Source organism: Balaenoptera musculus, chromosome 1, assembly GCF_009873245.2.
Source record: "Balaenoptera musculus isolate JJ_BM4_2016_0621 chromosome 1, mBalMus1.pri.v3, whole genome shotgun sequence".
In the NCBI taxonomy this organism is placed as follows: Eukaryota; Metazoa; Chordata; class Mammalia; order Artiodactyla; family Balaenopteridae; genus Balaenoptera; species Balaenoptera musculus.
The window spans coordinates 180391852-180411356 of record NC_045785.1 but is presented as its reverse complement, the minus strand read 5'-3'; the positions used below and the strand labels follow the sequence as shown (position 1 = coordinate 180411356).

Below are 19505 nucleotides of genomic sequence, written 5' to 3'. Positions count from 1 at the left end.
GTTTTGTGATTTACTCTTCTTATATGTGAAAAGTGTACATTTTAATATACAATTAAAAACTTTGGATAGATTTTAAATATACATACCTTAATTTGAAAAGGAGTACAGATTTTATTTTGTACAATTGATTTTTGGATTTAATATTTTGCTTTCATAAAATTAATTATATTTGTGTCTAGCAAAATGAATCAAAATGATTTTTAAATTATATGTGATTTTGATACTTAAATGCTATTTATAATATTTACAATTTTTAAAATAGGCTTTCTTACTTGTATTGATTTATTTTGAAATTTACCATCCTACGTAAACATCAATTTCCGAAGAATTGATTTAACTAATAAGCACATAATTCTATTTTTTATATACTTAATTCAGTAATATTTAAAAAGAAATGATTATATCTTTGTTTTAAAAGCTTTTTAAAATTAGTTTTTATTTGATATTTTCTTATTACAGTGGTTAATTTTTATTCTATGAGTGCTTTTGGTGCACTCATACCATGCATACCACGCAATGGGATTAAGTGATTTTCGGTGCTGCTAACATAAAATAGAAGTGTGTAATGAATAACCTTTATAATGGAACTTTGGATTCTGACTACTTTATGAAAACTAATAGTAGATTATATGTAAAATTTTACTGTAACGGTAAAGAGAACATGGGTATAGTTCTTTTTTGCCCTCCAGGATCAACCTGTTTGAAATAATCTAGATTTGATGTTTATTTTGCCATCTTGTTTCTTGATTCTAAATGATACATATATATACACACACACACACACACACATTTTTAAAGTTTTTTTTTTTTTTACAGTTACCTGCCATGGTTTGAAGTATATTACAAGCTTCTAAATACTCTGGCAGATTACTTGGCTAAGGAACTGGTAAGTCATGTTTTTTCCCCATTTTTAAAATTGTGGTAAAATACACCTAACATGAAATTTACCATTTTAACTGTCTTTAAGTGTACAGTTCTGTACCATTAAATACATTCACATTGTTCTGCAGTCATCAATACCATCATCTTTACAACCTTTTTACTTCCCAAATTGAATCTCTCTAACCATTAAACAGCAACTTCCCATTCCTCCCTGCCCTTGCCAAGTCCCTGGCAACAACCATCGTACTACTTTCTGTCTGTCTGCATCGGACCATGTACCTCGTATAAGTAGAATGATACAATATAGGTCCTTCTGTGACTGGTTTATTTCACTTCATGTTTCAGAGTTCATCCATGTTGTAGTATATGTCAGAATTTCCTCCCTGTTTAAGGGTGAATAATATTCCGTTATTCACACACCACATTTTGTTTATTCATTCATATTTAGATGAACACTTGGGTTGCTTCCACCTTTCGGCTGTTGTGAACAAAGCTGCTATGAACGTGGATGTACAAATAACTGTTTGAGTCCGTGTATTCTTTTGAGTATATACCCAGAAGTAGAACTGCTGAATAACGTGGTAATTCCGTGCTTAACTTTTTGGAGAACTGCCATAACATTTTCCACAGTGGATGCATCAATTTACATTCCCACGAGCAATGCACAGGATTCCAGTTTCCCCATATCCTCCCCAGCAGTTATTTTTTGTTTTGTTTTTATAATGGCCATCCTAATGGGTGTGAAGTGGTATATGATTGTGGCTTTCATGTGCATTTCCCTAAACCTTAGCGATATAGAGTCTTTTCATGTGCTTATTGGTCATTGTATATCTTCTTTGGAGAATTATTTATTCAGGTCCTTTGCCATTTTTTAATCATGTCTTCATGTTGTTGAGGAGTGGGAGTTATTTACATATTCAGATATTAATCCTTTATCAGATATATGATTTGCAAATATTTTCTCCCATTCTGTGGGTTGTCTTTTTACTTTGTTGATAGTGTCCTTTGATGCACAAAAGTTTTTAACTTTCATGAAGTCCAATTTATCTGTTTTTTTTCTTTTGTTGCTTTGTGCTTCTGGTGTCATGTCAAGAAATAATTTTCAAATCCAATGTCATGAAGCTTTCTTTTTTTCTTCTAAGAATTTTATAGCTTTAGCTCTTATATTTATCTGTACATCTTTATCCTTTTTTCTTAAAAATAAAAACAAAACAGAAACTGAAGTTTGCTTTGAATTAATGAACTTCTCTGGGATGATAGTTTGTAAATTTTCCCCTTAATCATTCTTCCCTATTTTAAACAAGGACTAATTTACTAAGATATTAGCTGTGCTATTTGATGCAATTTAATTCAAATAAAAGTTTTTTTTAAAAAAAATCTGCAATGATTGCCTGTTGTTGCTTTCTAATTTTGAAATGTAGGGTATATTTTCTGGTCTCTGGCTATCTGCTTAAATTCTTACTTGATACTCCTCCACACTTGAGACTGTATTTTGTTTGGTCATCTGACATTGTGTTTTCTTTGCTTTTAGTTATAGCCTCAGTCTTTCTTTGAACTTTTTCCTTTATCTACACCTAGAATTTTGGTGTTCTTAGTTTTCTTTTCTCTTCTCTCTAGAAATTACTTATGGGCATTTTATACACATTCTTAGTTGTAAGTACCACCATATTCTGATCTCTAAGAATGATCTTTCTGAAATCTGATTATATCATTTTACTGCTTGCTTATAATCCTCTCAGTGGCTCCTTTTTTTCCTTAGAATAAAATCTAAACATGTGTGCTGCTTGACATATTAGAAGCTTCATGATCTGGCATTTGATAGTCCTTCCTGGCTTATCTGCTCCCACTTTTCTACACACAATATACTATCCACTTATTGGAGCCACTTAAATTTCCTAGAACACTGGTAGAACACTCATCTTTTAAGATTCAGTGTAAATATCTTTAAAAACAGACCTAAACTCAATACAAATACTACTCCAGATACTTTTTATTAAATAGAATTTAAATGTATTATTAATAAATTAAGACACTTCTTTTAGTCTTCTAGTGAGCAATCTCCTAATTTGGCAATCAAATTTTATTATTATAACATAATAGCATGTTTTTAGTGTTTGTCAAAAGTCCAGGGTTTGTGTGTGTGTGCTGTGTGTGTAAACATTTCCCTCTCTACACTTGATGTACTTAATTCTGTGAAATATTCATTAGAAGGTCATTTTACACTTGTACAACTTTATATATAAACTATTCAGTTATTCATTTTCCTAAGAAAATAACTGGAAATAACAGTATTCAATTATTGCATTGAAAACTCAAACCAGAATTCTACTTCATGATAGTTTCTTGTTCTTTGTGTTTTTGAGTAAACATGTGGAACCAACATTAATTGTATTAGGTGTCCAACTTCTGAATACGTTACCTTCAGAAACTTAATACTTATACTTATTGTATGTCATATGCTCCCTGAGACCATATGTAGTACTGGAATATGTAAAAAAACATACTGTGGTTTCCTGAAGAGAGGAAGTGAGGGAGACTACATTTGTGTTCCTAATTAGTGGAAAAAAATAAGTTCACAGTATTAATCAATAACTGGAAGTAAATCTATGACTGTAATAATTTTTCTTTTCATTGTTAATTCAGTGCCACAGGGTATTTAGATTGGAATTTAGACTCACAGTCAGTTATCCTTACCTGATCAGCATTAGGCAACTACAAAGGATTCTTAAAAGCTAGACTTTTAAAAAATTTGTTTCCATAAGAATTTTGTATACACAGAACATCAGTATCATCCAGAATATCCTGTGGTATATTTCATTGCTTAAATGGTCAAGTGATGAATGCTTTAGAGTCCTTCTTTTTAGGTCATTCTAAAGAGAATTTCAAATAGGCAGTTTTGGTTTTTTTTAATAGATCTTCATTGGAGTATAATTGCTTCACAATACTGTGTTAGTTTCTGATGTACAACAAAGTAAATCAGCGCTATGCATACGTATATCTCCATATCCCCTCCCTCTTGAGCCTCCCTCCCACCCTCCCTATCCCACCCCTCTAGGTGGTCACAAAGCACAGAGCTGATCTCCCTGTGCTGTGCGGCTGCTTCCCACTAGCTATCTATTTTACATTCGTAGACGTAGAGAATGGACTTGAGGACACAGGGGGGAGAGGGGGAAGCTGGGGTGAAGTGAGAGTAGCATTGACATATATACACTAACGAAAATAGGCAGTTTTGAGTACACGCTTTTGCAAGAATTTGTAGAGATCTGAATTATTAAGTTTTCATAGTCAAGTTATAAGAGAAATTGTGACAAGTCATGTGTGTCTTGTATCCATATCCCTTAAAATGAATGATTAACTTCTTTGAACAACTGCCTTAACCTCTGGTTTATTCTCCCAACATAAACATTTTAAGAGAGAATAAAAATAACTATGTATATGAGAAGCTACCTTCACGTATTTATTACTTCATTTGTATGTGTATTTCAGAAAAGTGAGTGTGCACATCAAGGTACATTATTACTGTACAAATCCCATAAAGTAGATGTGTTATATATTTTACGTAATCCCATTTATCATGGGGCAAGTAGTAACTAAGAGCTACTTAGAAAAGAAGTATTTAGAATATTTGCATCTTGCATCAAAGTTGCATCTTAGTACAATAATCTTACTTAAATTGTACCTATTTCTTAAAAACTAGGTTTGTGACTTTAAAATTAAAATGGAAAATGCAAGTGTTCCTCTGCACTAAATAGTTAGCCAAGTTGTGAATGCAAAGGAAAAGTTCTTGAAGCAAATTAAAAGTACTACTTCAGTGAACCCATGAATGGTAAGAAAGCAAAACAGCCTTATTGCTGATATGGAGAAAGTTCTAGTGGTCTAGATAGAAGATCAAAGCAGCCACAACATTCCTTTAAGCCAAAGCCTCATCCACAGCAAGGTCCTACCTCTCTTCAACTCTGCGAAGGCTGAGAGGGGCGAAGAGGCTGCAGAAGGAAAGACTGAAGCTGGCAGAGTTTGCTTTAATGAGGTTTAAGGAAAGAAGCCATCTCTTTAACATAAAGTGCAAGGTGAAGCAGCAAGTGCGGATGTAGAAGCTGTAGCAAGTTATCCAGGAGATCTCCTAAGATAATTAATGAAGGTGGCTGCACTAAACAACAGATTTTCAGTGTAGAGGAAACAGCCTTCTATTGGAAGAAGATGCCATCTAGGACTTTCATAGCTGGAGAGGAGAAGTCAGTGCCTACTTTTCAAAGCTTCAAAGGACAGGCTGACTCTCTCCTTAGGGGCTAGTGCAGCTGGTGACTTTAAGTTGAAGCCAGTGCTCATTTATTATTCCGAAAATCCTAGGGCCCTTAAGAATTATGCTACATCTACTCTGCCTGTGCTCTGTAAATGGAACAACAAAGCCTGAATGACAGCACATCTGTTTACAACATGGTTTACTGAATATTTTAAAGCCACTGTTGAGACCTACTGCTCAGAAAAAAATTCCTCTCAAAATGTTACTGTTCATTGACAGTGCACCTGGTCACCCAAGGGCTCTGATGGAAATGGACAACAAGATTATTGTTTTCTTCACGCCTGCTAACACAACATCCATTCTTCAGCCTGTTGATCAAGAAGTAATTTTGACTCTTATTTATTATTATCATTATTTTAAATTTATGTTTATATTTATACTTATTGTATTTATCATTTTTAAATTTATTATGAAGTCTTATTATTTAAGAAATACATTTTGGGAGACTGTAGCTGCCACAGATAGTGATTCCTCTGATGAATCTGGGCGCAGTAAATTGAAAACCCTCTGGGAAGGATTCACCATTTTAGATGCCATTAAGAACACTTTTGGTTCATGGGAAGAGGTAAAATATCAGTATTCACTGGAGCTTGAATAAGTTGATTCCAACCCTATTGGATGACTTTGAGTTGGGGGGATTCAAGACTTGACTGGAGGAAGTGACTGCAGATGTGGTAGAAATAGCAAGGAAATGAGAATTAGAAGTGGAGCCTGAAGACGTGACAATTGCTGCAATCTCATGATAAAACTTGAACAGAAGAAGAATCGCTTCCTTATGGATGAGCACAGAAAGTGGCTTTTTGAGATGGAATCTGCTCCTGGTGCAGATGCCTTGACGATTGTTGAAATGACAACACAGGATTCGGAATATAACATGAGCTTAGTTGATGAAGCAGCAGCAGGGTTTGAGACGATTGACTCCAATTTTGAAATAAGTTCTACTGTGAGTAAAATGCTATCAAACAGCATCGCAGACTGCCGATGAAAGGGAGAGTCAGTGGATGCAGCAAAGTTTATTGTCTTGTTTGAAGGAACCGCCACGGCGACCCCACCCTTCAGCACCCACCAGCCTCATCAGTCTGCAGCATCAACATCGAGGCAAACCCTCCGCCAGTGAAAAGATTCTGACTTGCTGAAGGCCCAGATGATGGTTAGCATTGTTTAGCAATAAAGTATTTTAAATTAAGGTATGACATTGTTTTTTTAGACATAATGGTATTGCACATTTAATATTACTACAGTGTAGTGTAAACATAACTTTTATATGCACTAGGATACTGAAAAATGCATGAGACTCACGTTATTGCTGTATTTGCTTAATTGTGGTAGTCTGGAGCTGAGCCCACCGTATCTCCATGGTCTGCCTGTATATAACACGTCTGCAGTGAGTAGGCACAGTGATTGATTTTGTCAAGTAGTTTTAATTGTATTTACTTAGTTCCTATTTCATTTATAAAATGTACTTTTTTTTTTTTTACTCTAGGAAGATGATTTGAATGAAACTCTCAAATCACTCTATAACCAGCCAGTACCAAAGGCAAACACTCCTGTCAATTTGAGTGTGGTAAGTATTGAGTCAGTAATTGATGTTTGGAGTCACAGCAGTTTAGAAACTCTGCTGAGTCACCCATGCTCCCAGGAAGACTTTAATGCCTGTACTGACATTACTAAATGGTGATATTGAGGCTTTCTGGCATGCTTTAACTGTCATAACATGATATGATAGATGTATACTTCGGTAGTTGTTAAATCACAGATTTTTAAATTATATGCTAAAAGTTACCAAATATCTGAGAATATTTTGATTGCAAGGAACATTGATTTTCAGGTAAAATCTATCCATAATAAGGAAGTACACACCCACAGCCACACAAGTATACAATACCAAATACCCCTCATAAAATGAAAACAGTACATAATAAGTATTGAAAATGTACTATATAACCAACTATATGATAAAGATTCTGGGTTAAAAAACTCTTTCTTTCCCCATACTTCAATACGTCTTTTAGTATAATCACCAAATACTGGAAATATGATTAAAGTTTCTCAAAGCAGTAAGGCTGTGGTGGTATAGATTATTGACCACTGAAACTTTTAATGAACTGTACTGTGTATAACTAAAATCACCCTGGTACTTTGGGAGGCTTTGTAAGTGTTCAAAATTAATAATCACAAAATATGAATGTTTTCGTTAATTTTCTTCATTAATTTGGCATATAATAGAATGTTAAAATGTACCTATGTTGATTTTGGTTCTTCCAAAATAATAATAAACTGTTCTAATTAAGGAAGGAAAATTTATAATGATGCAAGAGAAATTGAAGGAGAAAGCAATTTGAAATGTATGTAATCGTGCATATAGGTCTTTTGCTGTTTTTTTTTTTTTTAACATCTTTATTGGAGTATAATTGCTTTACAGTGGTATGTTAGTTCCTGCTGTACAACAAAGTGAATCAGTTCTATGTATATATATATCCCCATATCCCCTCCCTCTTGCGTCTCCCTCCCACTCTCCCTACCCCACCCCTCTAGGTGGTCACAAAGCACCGAGCTGATCTCCCTGTGCTATGCGGCTGCTTCCCACTAGCTATCTATTTTACATTTGGTAGTGTATATATGTCCATGCCACTGTCTCCCTTCGTCCCAGCTTACCCTTCCCCCTCCCCGTGTCCTCAAGTCCATTCTCTACGTCTGCGTCTTTATTCCTGTCCTGCCCCTAGGTTCTTCAGAACCTTTTTTTTTTTTTTTTTTAGATTCCATATATATGTGTTAGCATACGGTATTTGTTTTTCTCTTTCTAGGTCTTTTGGTTTTTTGCAAGATGAGGAAATTGTTAGCCTTATTTCCTTCTTCCTTTGGTAATAACCTTCTTCTTGCGTAGATTTCCCCCTGTGATTTTGTTTGATCACAGTGTTCTCCTCTGTGGTTTCCTTCTTGATATTTCTAGTGGCAGCAGCCTGGTCTGGGTGCCCATCACTTCAGGCAGCCCTTAGTCTACAGCCTCTCCTTCCAGTCCCTTCTAAAGGCCATAAGATCAAACTTCCTTCAACTATATAAAGTCCCCTGATGAAAACCTTCAGTCGTCCCCCATTTTCAGTGGAATTTGTCCAAATTTTTGGCCTTTCAGGACCATCCACTTCTTAGCCTCAATCCAGCTTTTCACTTTTCTGTCTCAGTTTTCTTCCCCATGAATTGATTCTCTACTCTGGTCACAGTGTTCTGTTCATCTTCTCGAGTGAACATTGTGCTTTCTCGGTTGTACAGCTTCCTCTAAAACCTCTTGTAGACTGTGTATCTTTAGAACTAGCTCAGTTCCCACCTTTGTGAAATGTTCCCTTGTTGTAACAGCATAACGTTCTCTGCCCCTTTATGTCTGCATCCTCTTTTGCTGCTTAATGCCAAAGTGGAAATAAATGTTATGTAGTCATTTAGAGATTGGGGGCTGGAAAGCTAAGGATAACCTGGAAGTTTTAACCCAAATCGGGGAGTCATCTGCAGACGTGGTTGTAGGAATAACTGAGCGATTTAAAGGGCAGAATGTAGAGAGGATAGAGCAGAGGGTAAGGTCTAATTGCCTAAAGAAGTTGTATGGAAGAAGAGAGCAGGTGGAGGGAAAGGGTTGGAGGAAGGAGCAGTGAAGGAGAAACTCAGATTTGTAGTCACTGAAGCCAAAAGAATGCAGGTCCACAGTTAGTGGGAATGAAGTACAAAGGACAAGGGAAAATGCCCCGGAGAAGGAAGAAAAGCTCTGGATTTTCTGAAAATAAGTGTTTTTCTTTGGGAGGGTTGTATGTATGAAGTGATTCTAACACTTTGTTAACTGGTGAAGGAAACATGTAAGTGCTAAGATGATAGAGGCAGCTATTAACAGAGAGCTGAGAAATAAAAATGTATTCTCTAAATTTGACTGTCTTATTTGTTCAGGAGTAACTAAATATCTTATAAAAATACATTTCAGAAATACTGGATATTGAAACACTTTACCTTTATTAATAAGAACTAAGTCAAAGACGTCTAGGCTTCTTAATACCTAAAGACTAGAAGATTTTGGTTTAAATCACAGTCACTAAATGTGTGATGTGAGGCAAAAAGTTAATCTGTTTTGATGTTCCCTTTTATCCATTTGAGAAATTTAGTGAATCAGTTTTTGAGAAAGTCGTTTGGGGAATTTTATGAAATGATATATTTAGATATACCACGAAAAGCTATTTGAATGTTAGTTGCTAGTAAATCGAAGTTTCATTTGATAAGGAGAGGATTTTTATTATATCTGAAATAATCTTGGTAAAGGAATTTGAGTGACTGTGTTGTATTTCTATGTCTGATGGTTATTTTTTATATTTTAAGCCTCACATATAAGCTTTTGAATCAGTAGTCTGTGATAGGTTTCAAATCTTGTTCACCTGTTCTCAATACAATATCTTAGGTATTATTAAATCCAACTGGTTGATAAACCTTTATGTAAAGTCCACTTAGTAATTTCATTTGACTTCAGTAACAGGTTATAAAGTCACGTGCCAGTGCTGTGCAGTTAATGACCAGCAAAACTGGGATGAAAACACTTGTCTTCACCTACTAGTACAGTTTTAGTATTGTGATGTCAGGTTAACATTGATGGTCATAGGCATTTTTGTTCCTCCATAAGTGGAAAAGAAATTTTTGTTTGTCTGCAGAATTTCCATTATAAAAATATGACAAGTTTTGAGAAACTGCTGTGATTTTCTTAAAATTTTGTATTTCATGAAAATTCCATCACATGAGTTTTTCAAGACTTGATATTATAACCACTAGAATATCACAGAGATTTTATGAAATGTTAATATCTAATGTAAATGCTTATTTTGAAAGTACATTTCAAAGCCGTTAAATATCCACAGAATTCTGTACTCTCAGTCGAGAATTAAAGTACTTCAAGATTTTTCTAGCATAAAACTAGCAAATCAGCATTTAAAACATTTGTAATTAATGCTATTCAAATGTTTTCAGCAGATAATGTGGCTACATGGGTTTGTCTCAAATACACAGCAAATTGTTGTGTAAATTTCTCCCATGAAAGTAAAATACTCATTTTGTCTCTTATGTATTGTAAGAACCAAGAGATATTTATTGCCAGTGAGCAAGTTCTGAAAGATCAGCCCTCCCTAGCACGGGTGAGTTCAAAGGACATTGGCTTCTGAAAATCACTGTTAAATTGGGAAGTTAATTACTTCTTTCACTATGTCTTTAAGATTCACTCTAGTCCTTTGGGAAGTGGTAAATTTGCTTCTTTTAAGAAAATTAATCATTCGGATTATATTTTCTGTTTATACTATCTTTTAAAGCATAGCTTTATGAAATACAGTGCTATTAAAAATCCATCCAAATACAAGTAGCTCATAGAGACCAAATCCATGCTTACCCTCATGTCAGTGCTGGTGATGTCAAAGTGGGCTCACTACATGGGTGTCTGTCACATGTTTTGTCCAGGGTCTCAGGACCTTGTTCTTCCACCCTGCAAGTCATGCACTATGATTGTGCCAACCTGCCTTGCTCTGACGAGTTCACTGGTGCTCAGTATTGGCTAGAATGGGTTTTTCCCCCCAAATCTTTAATTATAAGACAATATTAAATAGGTCCTTATGTGAGATAGTAAAATGATTTTGTAGATTAATATGAACAGAAAATAAAATGATTTTGATGATTGACTTGTACTCTGATTCTGGGTGGTAAAATTTGGGAACATTCTGTGAAACGTGAAGGTGTGCACAGTATGCTTTTTGTGTAAATATGTCTATGAACTGTTGTATTGCTTTGAATATTATAGAAGCTAATTAACATTTGTTTAGTGGGTGTATAAAAGTCATATTTTGGGTTAATTACCTTTTAAGAAGTTTTAAATATTAAAAAATTATTTTTTATTTCTGCTTTCTAAATAATATAGTGGCTGATATGTACCAGAGAAATTTATGGGGACTTAACTGTAGGAACTCAAAAATCTCAATAGATTTTGATATATTCTTGGGTAAACAAGCCTTATTTTTCCAGGCTCCCTAAACCAAATGTGTTACAATTAACTATCTATCTATTTTTCAGTAATATGCTTTTTTTCGTCTTAATAAACTTTTTCTAGGATTCCCACTTCAATTTTAAAATGAAATATTTTTAACCAACACTTAAACTTTTTGTATGAGAAAGTTATTGTTAAATCTCATATAAACCTGCTATCTCATTTAAGAATCTCTCAAATTCAGCAAACCCTGAGCATCAGTCCTTGGTATTTATTTAGTTGATATGTTTTAAAATTTTTTATCTCAAATTATACGTAATGCTACCAAATTTTAATTCTCCTTTTCTTATGTGATTTATTTCTGTTGATTAGCATTCCTACTTCATTGCCCCTGATGTAACTGGACTCCCAACAATACCGGAGAGTGTAAGTTTTCTATGTTTTTATTCTACTGATACTATGAAATTTATTTATTTTGGTCTCACTGTTTAAGGATTTCTTTGTAGAGAAATAGAAAACATTGTTAACTCTCTGTGAGAAAAAATGAAAAAATAAAGAATAATGTTGTTATCTCTTTTTCTTCTTTATGTATCTGCTACTTTACCTCCTTCTTAGTATCTGGTTGTAGATAAGACAAATTATATGAGAAAAACGATTTCTACCATTTGAGGTAGTTCAGTAGGATAGTCTGTGTTCAGTTAGGTCCTGAGCTCCCCGGATCAGGCAGAAGAGACGTCTCAGGAGATGACTCCTGTTGGCGGGGAATGAACACGTGCAGTGGGGAATATTTTCACGCAAATAGTGACTTTAGTGAAATGACCGTAGTATTTAGATTCCTTGTATATACATATCTCTGTTCAAATTTTAGATGTTCTCTACTTGATTTCCTGATTTTTAATATAAGTAATAAATGTTTTGTAAGGCTTGAAGGATACTACAAGAAATTATAAAATTGCTACATTTCACATTTATTTAGAGTCCTGATTGTAGCCTTACTAGAAATATTTTCAGTGTTTTAGTAGTTATTACAAATTAAAATTCTGCAGAAAAGTTTACATGGATAAATGGAATTGACAAGTACACTTTTGGATGCTGTGTGAAAAGGAAGTATTTCCTCTCATAATTTTTTTCAGCTTTGTTTTGGAAAGATAAAATGAATTAGTAGAAATAATTCAATCAAAGTGAAGGAAACATCAACTTAAGGAATATGTATTATTTTCCTAAGAACTCTACTGTTCTTCCAAAAATGTTTTTGAACCTACTGAGTGTTTGGTTTCCAAAAGCACGTGGGTTATAAGTGAACGAACAAAGTCCAGGAAGACAGTTGTAAATTTCCTAATTTCGAACCGAGACTGTCAGTGGTGTTTTTGGCACAGATGAGTCCAGTTAACTCCTGTGAGAGACTGCATTCAGCCGCTCTTCCCGTGGGCCTGGGATAGACCATCAGATCAGCAGGTCACATCACAGGCCCTCAAGTCTTGTGCGAGACCACCGTGGGTTGGGGGTGTCAGGTATCCTGGAGGCTGACTGACCGCCTTGACTTATGCACGCCTGCCCCTCACATCAGGGTTGTTAATACAAGTCAGTCTCTTGCTTTAGCCTCTCCCCTTCGTACCTTTCTTAAATTTACTAATAAACCGCTAATAGCTTGATTTAACAAACTTCATGAACTTCGCTGTGACTTTGAAAGTTTTAAAGAACCATTCTAAGGAAAAACTGCCACTGAGAATATACATTTTTACATTTCCATTAATATATTTTATTTTTAAAAAGTCCTGTTTAGGGAAGAGGAAAAAAAAAAAAGCAAGGACCTATACATAAGGCAGCATTCTGCATTGAGAAATAATTCCCCATCTAGAAATTATCTTTGAGATTATAGGAAAAATATTAACGTTGAATGACATAAAAGTAATTTTGTATTATGAAGAGTTGAAATGGAAGGTGAGGTGTGCTTCAGCTAGAGAAAACAGGAAATGAATCTCTCCACCAAATTCAGCATCACTCACTGTTTCCATTTATGTGCCCTGCTGTGATTACTGGTTTGTTCTGGGGAAGTTTGTACCTCACAGAAATAGAAGAAACAATTGGATTTCTTAGTTTCTTGCTCAACTAGAAGTTTTAGCCTTCTGGGCCATAGTGCACCTGGCACTGCAGTTTCAGTCTATTGTCATCTCTCATTCAGTCTCTTTATCACTTTGTTGCTTTCTGATGGGCTTAAGTTTGAGTACAGAAAATTAAAAATAAGTAAGAAGGAGAGGATCTAAAAGTGAAAGTTAACGTAGCTTACCCTGGTTTTGTTCCTATGTGGGGAAAACAATTTGAAGTGTTAAGTCAAGGAATCAAATTAACACCAACTTTTATTTGGTTATAGTGTTATAAAGCAGGCCTGACACGGGATATAAACGAGATCTTCCTTAATAAAGAATCAAAGGTCTGCTTTATAAACCCATCTCATCCTGTGGTTGCCTTATACATAGCCTGTAGTATCAGGCAATGATATTGCCTGCTGACTGATTGGCAAACAGAGGGAGACTCAAATATATTTTCTGGAGCAGCAGTTCTCAAAGTTCAGTGTGTGTAAGAATCACTGGCAGTATTTGTTTAGAAAATGGATTCCTGGGGCTGTACTCTGCAGATTACTACTCAGCAGGTCTAGGTTGGGGCCCAGAAAACAGGCTTCTTTTGCAGGTGCCTGGGGAGGGAGGGTGGGAAAGATGTGATGCTCTGATCACCCTCTGAGAATGTTTTCCTGGAGTAGGGCTATGTTTCAAATAATAGTAGAAGGCTACGTACGTGCTCTGTGTGGCAGCAGAATAGAATTAAATTCAATTGTTTGAATGAATACCACTTACTCTCCTAACACTGTTTGTACTTCAGACTGTGTGGCGAACATATCAGGTACTTTCCCTGTAACTTACACAGTTGTCTCTGGCTCGCGCAGAGGAACCTCACGGAGTACTTTGTGGCCGTGGACGCGAACAACATGCTGCAGCTCTTTGCCAGCATGCTGCACGAGAGGCGCGTCATCGTCACCTCCGGCAAACTCAGCACCGTGCGTATCTCACACTCCCCCCCCCACCCCCCCCCACCCCCGCGACCAGAGACCTGCAGCCGCGCAGAGGCAGAAACGCTCTGCGTGTGCTTACGAGACAATATCTACATACCCTTTTGATGTATGGTTTTAATCTGGCTCTTGGAGTACAAAGGTCTGATTTATGGAAGGCCTTCGCGGGTGCATTAAGTCAGGTTAATTATTTTTTCTTATCAGAAGATGAGAGTTTTTTTTTTTTTCTTTTTAACTCTCCGGAGTTCATTTTAGTGCCTTCTACCATCTAACGAATTCTTAAGAGCTATTATGAGATCTTTATTATTCACTTGAGGCTTTTTCCATTGGAGCTACTTGAAAGAAATCAAGGGGCCATGATAATAGCTGCTATCCTAACCTGGTAATAGGTAGATTCATCTTTGTTGCCAAGTAGTGGTTTGGGAGTGGATTCTATAATAGTTCTGATTTGGAGGAGCTCTTCAGACTGATAATAACTTAAAAGTCAAAATAGCATTTTTTTTTTTAAATCACAGGTTTTATGCTACTCACTGAAATGTTCTTCTGGAAGGTCTTCATTACTGTGCTAAAGGCAGGGAGAATAGAGTTTTCTTGGGTCATAGAAAAACATTCAGAAGTATTTTGCTAGATTTTCTAATTTTTTTTACTTTGAGCATTAAAAGTTTAATATTTTTGAACTAAAAATTTTAATATAGTTTTGAGTAATGTATGAGATATTTATTAAAAACATTATTTAATATTTCGTGAATTAGCTTCCTTGCAAATTTGGCTAACTGATAAAAATAAGATAACATCTTTATGTTTTGTTCTCTGATAGTAGAAATACAAACCTTATTCTGTAAAGTTTTAGTATTTTAGAGCGGAAGGAGCTTCAGGATTTCTCTAGGGTATCTATTTCGGGTGTAACGATGAGAAAGGTATTGATGTTTTCAGAGAAAGGTTAAATGGCCACCCCAAGGCCAAATAAGATAGTTGGAGACAGGTAATGGGAAACTGGGTCTCCTGATTCTAATTTTGGGTTATTTGCATTACTCTAGAGTTGAAAAAATACAGTTTTGAGATTTTGAAATGCAATAATGATATGCCCACTTTTCAAAACAAATTGAAAATACATTATTTTACACATTGAAAAACACGTTATATGCATTTGAAGGAGTACGTGTGGAGAAATGATGTAGTTCAATCAGAGAATAAGTGCCAGTCAGTGATGCAGGTAATTATCTGCATTTTCTTAAAGTGACGTTAAGAAATTCAATCTGAATTATTTGGTACTTTTTATATATTTGCTTTTCTGCTGTGCTTAACTTACCATTGAGGTAAAATCATTCTTATTTATCCTCCCCTTCTCCTCCTCCTCATCACATTTTTTTTTTTTAAACTACATTTTTTTTGGTTACACTGACATTTCCTGCATTTATTTATTAATTTATTTCTTTTTTAGCTGTGCCACACAGCTTATCCTCATCACTTTTTTAAGCCAGTTTTTTCACGATTATAAAGAATATTTCTATATGGATATTGTCCTGAAGATTTAAAAGATTGTACAAGCTGTCTTGGAGACCTAGGAGCTAAATTCCTATCAAGATTAATTCATGTAACGTATTTATTATGCGCCTACTATGTGCTTGCCACTTTCTAGGCACTGAGGATTCAGCAGTAAGCAAAGCGAAGTCCAAACACTCTTGGAGCTTATATCCAACTGATAGAGAAGATAAAGACATGAATGAATAAATAGCTGTTATGTCATATGGTGCTGAGTACCAAGAGATAAGGGAGAAAGTGAGTGTGAGTGTGGGATGAAAGGTCAGGGGCAGGTTTCAGTTTTGTGTAGGGAGGTCAGGGAAGCCTTCCCTCATGAGGTGGTATTTGAGCAGAGGTCCGAAGAAAGTGTGGGAGTGAGCTATGTGAGTGAATCTATAAGCTGGTCTGTGTAGGAAAACATTAGAAATAAATCTGATGGAAAGCAGTATGGAGGTTCCTCAAAATATTAAAAATAGAACTACCATGTGGTCCGGCAATTCCACTCCTCGGTTTTTATCCAAAGAAAACAAAAACACCAATTCAAAAAGATATCTGCACCCCTGTGTTCATTGCAGCCTTATTCACAATAACCGAGATACGGAAGCAGCTTAAGTGCCCATCATAGATGAATGAATAAAGAAGATGTGGTGCACATATACAGTGGAATATTACTGAGCCACAGAAAGGAATAAAATCTTGCCATTTGTAATAACATGGATGGACCCTTGAGGGCATGATGCTAAGTGAAATAAGTCAGACTGAGAAAGACAAATACCATATGATCTCACTTATATGTGGAATCTAGAAAAACAAAGCAAACAAATGTAACAAAACAGAAACAGACTCATAGATACAGAGAACAAACACATGGTTGCCAGAGGTGAAGGTGGGGTGGGAGGATGGGCAAAACAGGTGAAGGGGGCTGAGGCACCGACTTCCAGTGAGAAAGTAAATAAGTCACAGGAAGGTAACGTACAGCAGGGGGAACATACTCAATAATGTTGCCGTAACTCTGGCGACAGATGGTAACTAGACTTAACAGTGCTGATCGTTTCGTAATGTATAAAAATCCCAAATCACTGTGTTTACACCTGAAAATAATATAATATTTCAAGTCAATTATACTTCAATTAAAAAAGGAAAGAAATCTGAATATATGTAAATATTTTGTAAAAACATTTTTTGGTAAGTATTTTAAAATGTTGGTGTTTCTTTTTGTTGTAATTTGTAAACACCTCTTAATGGCTAGGTAACCTCTCTTCCACTCAGTTTCTTCACGTTTAAACTGGGAACATGGGAGTAATACTAGTTTTAATCTCACAGGGTTGCTTTAAAGATTAAGGATATGTGTACATGCACACACATATATGTGTATATATGAAGTGCTTAGAATTTTATCTGCGTAAGATTAAATGATTATCAGCTATAAATTTATAATAATCTAGATCTGCAGTTTAGAGTAAAAATGAACATGCCTACCCGTTAACTTTGTTTGAATTAAAAAATAAATGATTTTAATAAAGGCTTGGTATTAGTCAGGGAGTTGTTTCTTATATTTGAGGTCAACGTAATACCAGTTGTTTATGAAAGTTCCTGAAAACTTGGTGGTGATGTCACCTCTCAGTTAACAGCTTTGTTTTGGTTCACCATCTGGGGCAGTAGGACTGATAAAAGAAACATAATTCAAGTTTGCTGTCATGATCTCCTCACCCTCCTTCTGTAGGGGAACCTGCTTCACTTGAATCTAGCTTGAAAAATTCATGTATATACACACATGCATGCTATAAATTCCACGCACAGTAATGTTTAAGGTCAAAGACTAGTACCATAACATAAATTCGAAGTAAATATTTTTTAGAAAGCGTTTAGTGGAACCTCTGAAACGACCAAGGAAGGAATAGTTAACGTATCAATGAATTGAGGTTAAGACTACTGCCAGTGAAGCTTTTTACATCCTTATAGGATTTTATATACCACAAAGACTATAGTGTACTTAAAATTAATGCAAGAAATTGTGTTTTACCCGGTTTTCACTTTTTAATCTATGGCCAAATTTTTAATTATTGGAAGAGCATGTATAAGTTCCTCACATTTATAATTTTGTTATAGTTTTGGGAACTTTGGATTTATACTTTGGTATGGTCATAATTTTATTAGAATCATATCTGTCAACTTTATAGCTAGCCGGGGGTTTTACTGGTGATACCCTGACAGGTAATGAGCTACCTGAGTGTTCCTTCCTCAGGTATTGTGTGTAGTTAAAATTATAATTTGTAATTATCTTTATAGCGATAAACTTTAAAATAAAAAAGTTTTGAGCTATGTTAGCAAAAGTATCAAGAGTATTGTTATGTTTTAAAATTTTTCGTGGGTTTTTCCTCCTTATAGTAAAATGTATTTTGTTAGGACTCACTATTATATTTTTCCGTGTTTTGAGTTGAATGAATTGGAATGTCATCGGTTTTGTGTTTATCCTACTGATGTGTACATTATCCGGTACACACGGAAGGGTTCCTGGTAATCCTGAACAAGAATGTTGATTTTGTACATGCCGTAGGCAGGTCCTAGAGGTTTAAGCCCCGAGTGAATAGCAGACTAGCAGGACATCGGCCCAGAGTCTCATGTATTCAAAGCAAAGGAATAAATCATGATATTACAGGGGTGTTTCAGTTGACTTTTTGCTGTTTTGTGACCAGAGGTAGGGAAGGATTGCTGTTTAAAGCCGTGTCATCAGCTCTCAAGTCAGTCAGGCACGAAGCCTTGTCAGGTGCTCTGTAATTGTCCTCCAGACGTTCTCTAGCTAGTCAGCTGGGGCCGTGCGTTTTGTTTCCAACACTGAGCTGGCCAGCGTCTGACAGGAGCTCTCGTCATCCTGTCAGTGATGTGTTAACTAGAGTGTATCTTTGTGGCCTGTGGAAGCAGGTACAAGAGATGCTCTCTTTAGAGCAGATGTCTGAGTGTTAGCTCCCATTTTGACCAATATTTAGTTGGTAGATATCACCCTCTTGGAGTCTGTAAGCACATTAGTTACAGAGATGTGATTGTGTAGTCCGTGTCCTGTCTGGACTGCTCAGAGCAAGCAGTGTGCTGTGAGTGCAGGAATTGTGCTAATACACTGTCATCTCTTCCTTTGTTATAGTTGCCCCCAGGCATTTAAGCATATGCTTTTCTCCCCTTCTGTCATTAATACCATCAAGGGCCTATGCAAAAAGAAATCTTGTGATCCGCGGAAAATCAGCTATTAAAATGTAGATGTTATAGGTTGAGTTAGATTGAAGGGGAATCCGCAGGATTTTAACCTCTCCATCTGGATTTTACGTATTCTTAACTTATCTCTTAGTAATGCCACCTATCAGCATTTAATCTGAAACCGGCAGCACAGAGAATCTTTCTGGAGATTAAGAACTGAACAGTTGGTGCGAGAACAAAGATTACCCAGATCTACTCCCTGCTTCAGATTATTGAAGTGTATTTTTCCCCCTTACGATTTTAAAGCTGCAGCAGCATGGTGCGGTTAAAAATTATTATCAAGACCTCTCAGGGAGAGAGAATCTAGGAACAATTTTTAGATTTTTAATTCTTCCCAAAGCCCATAGCAGCCAGTTATGTCAGCCAAAACTGCAGACAATGACTCTTACTTACCAGTGTGTTATTTGACTCGGATACTGCTCTTCAGAACATTGCATTTTCATTCACTGCTAAGTGGATGTGGCTGGAGCGTGGAAATGGGACTATTGAGGTGGTCATGT

General features: G+C 35.7%; 1 protein-coding gene across 5 annotated transcripts in view; it reads left to right on the top strand.

The window, feature by feature from the left end:
• The window catches only part of DENND1B (DENN domain containing 1B), a 252491-nt gene that overhangs the window by 111703 nt on the left and 121283 nt on the right, over positions 1 to 19505 (top strand). For 2 of the 5 annotated variants that reach the window (XM_036855741.1, XM_036855703.1), the window contains exons 6-11: positions 817 to 886; positions 2500 to 2535; positions 6666 to 6746; positions 10276 to 10335; positions 11544 to 11597; positions 14113 to 14223. In XM_036855741.1, coding sequence (XP_036711636.1) covers positions 817 to 886; positions 2500 to 2535; positions 6666 to 6746; positions 10276 to 10335; positions 11544 to 11597; positions 14113 to 14223 — 412 coding nt within the window. The remainder of the gene's footprint in view (positions 1 to 816; positions 887 to 2499; positions 2536 to 6665; positions 6747 to 10275; positions 10336 to 11543; positions 11598 to 14112; positions 14224 to 19505) is intronic. The other 3 variants (XM_036855712.1, XM_036855721.1, XM_036855731.1) reach the window with 3 other exon arrangements.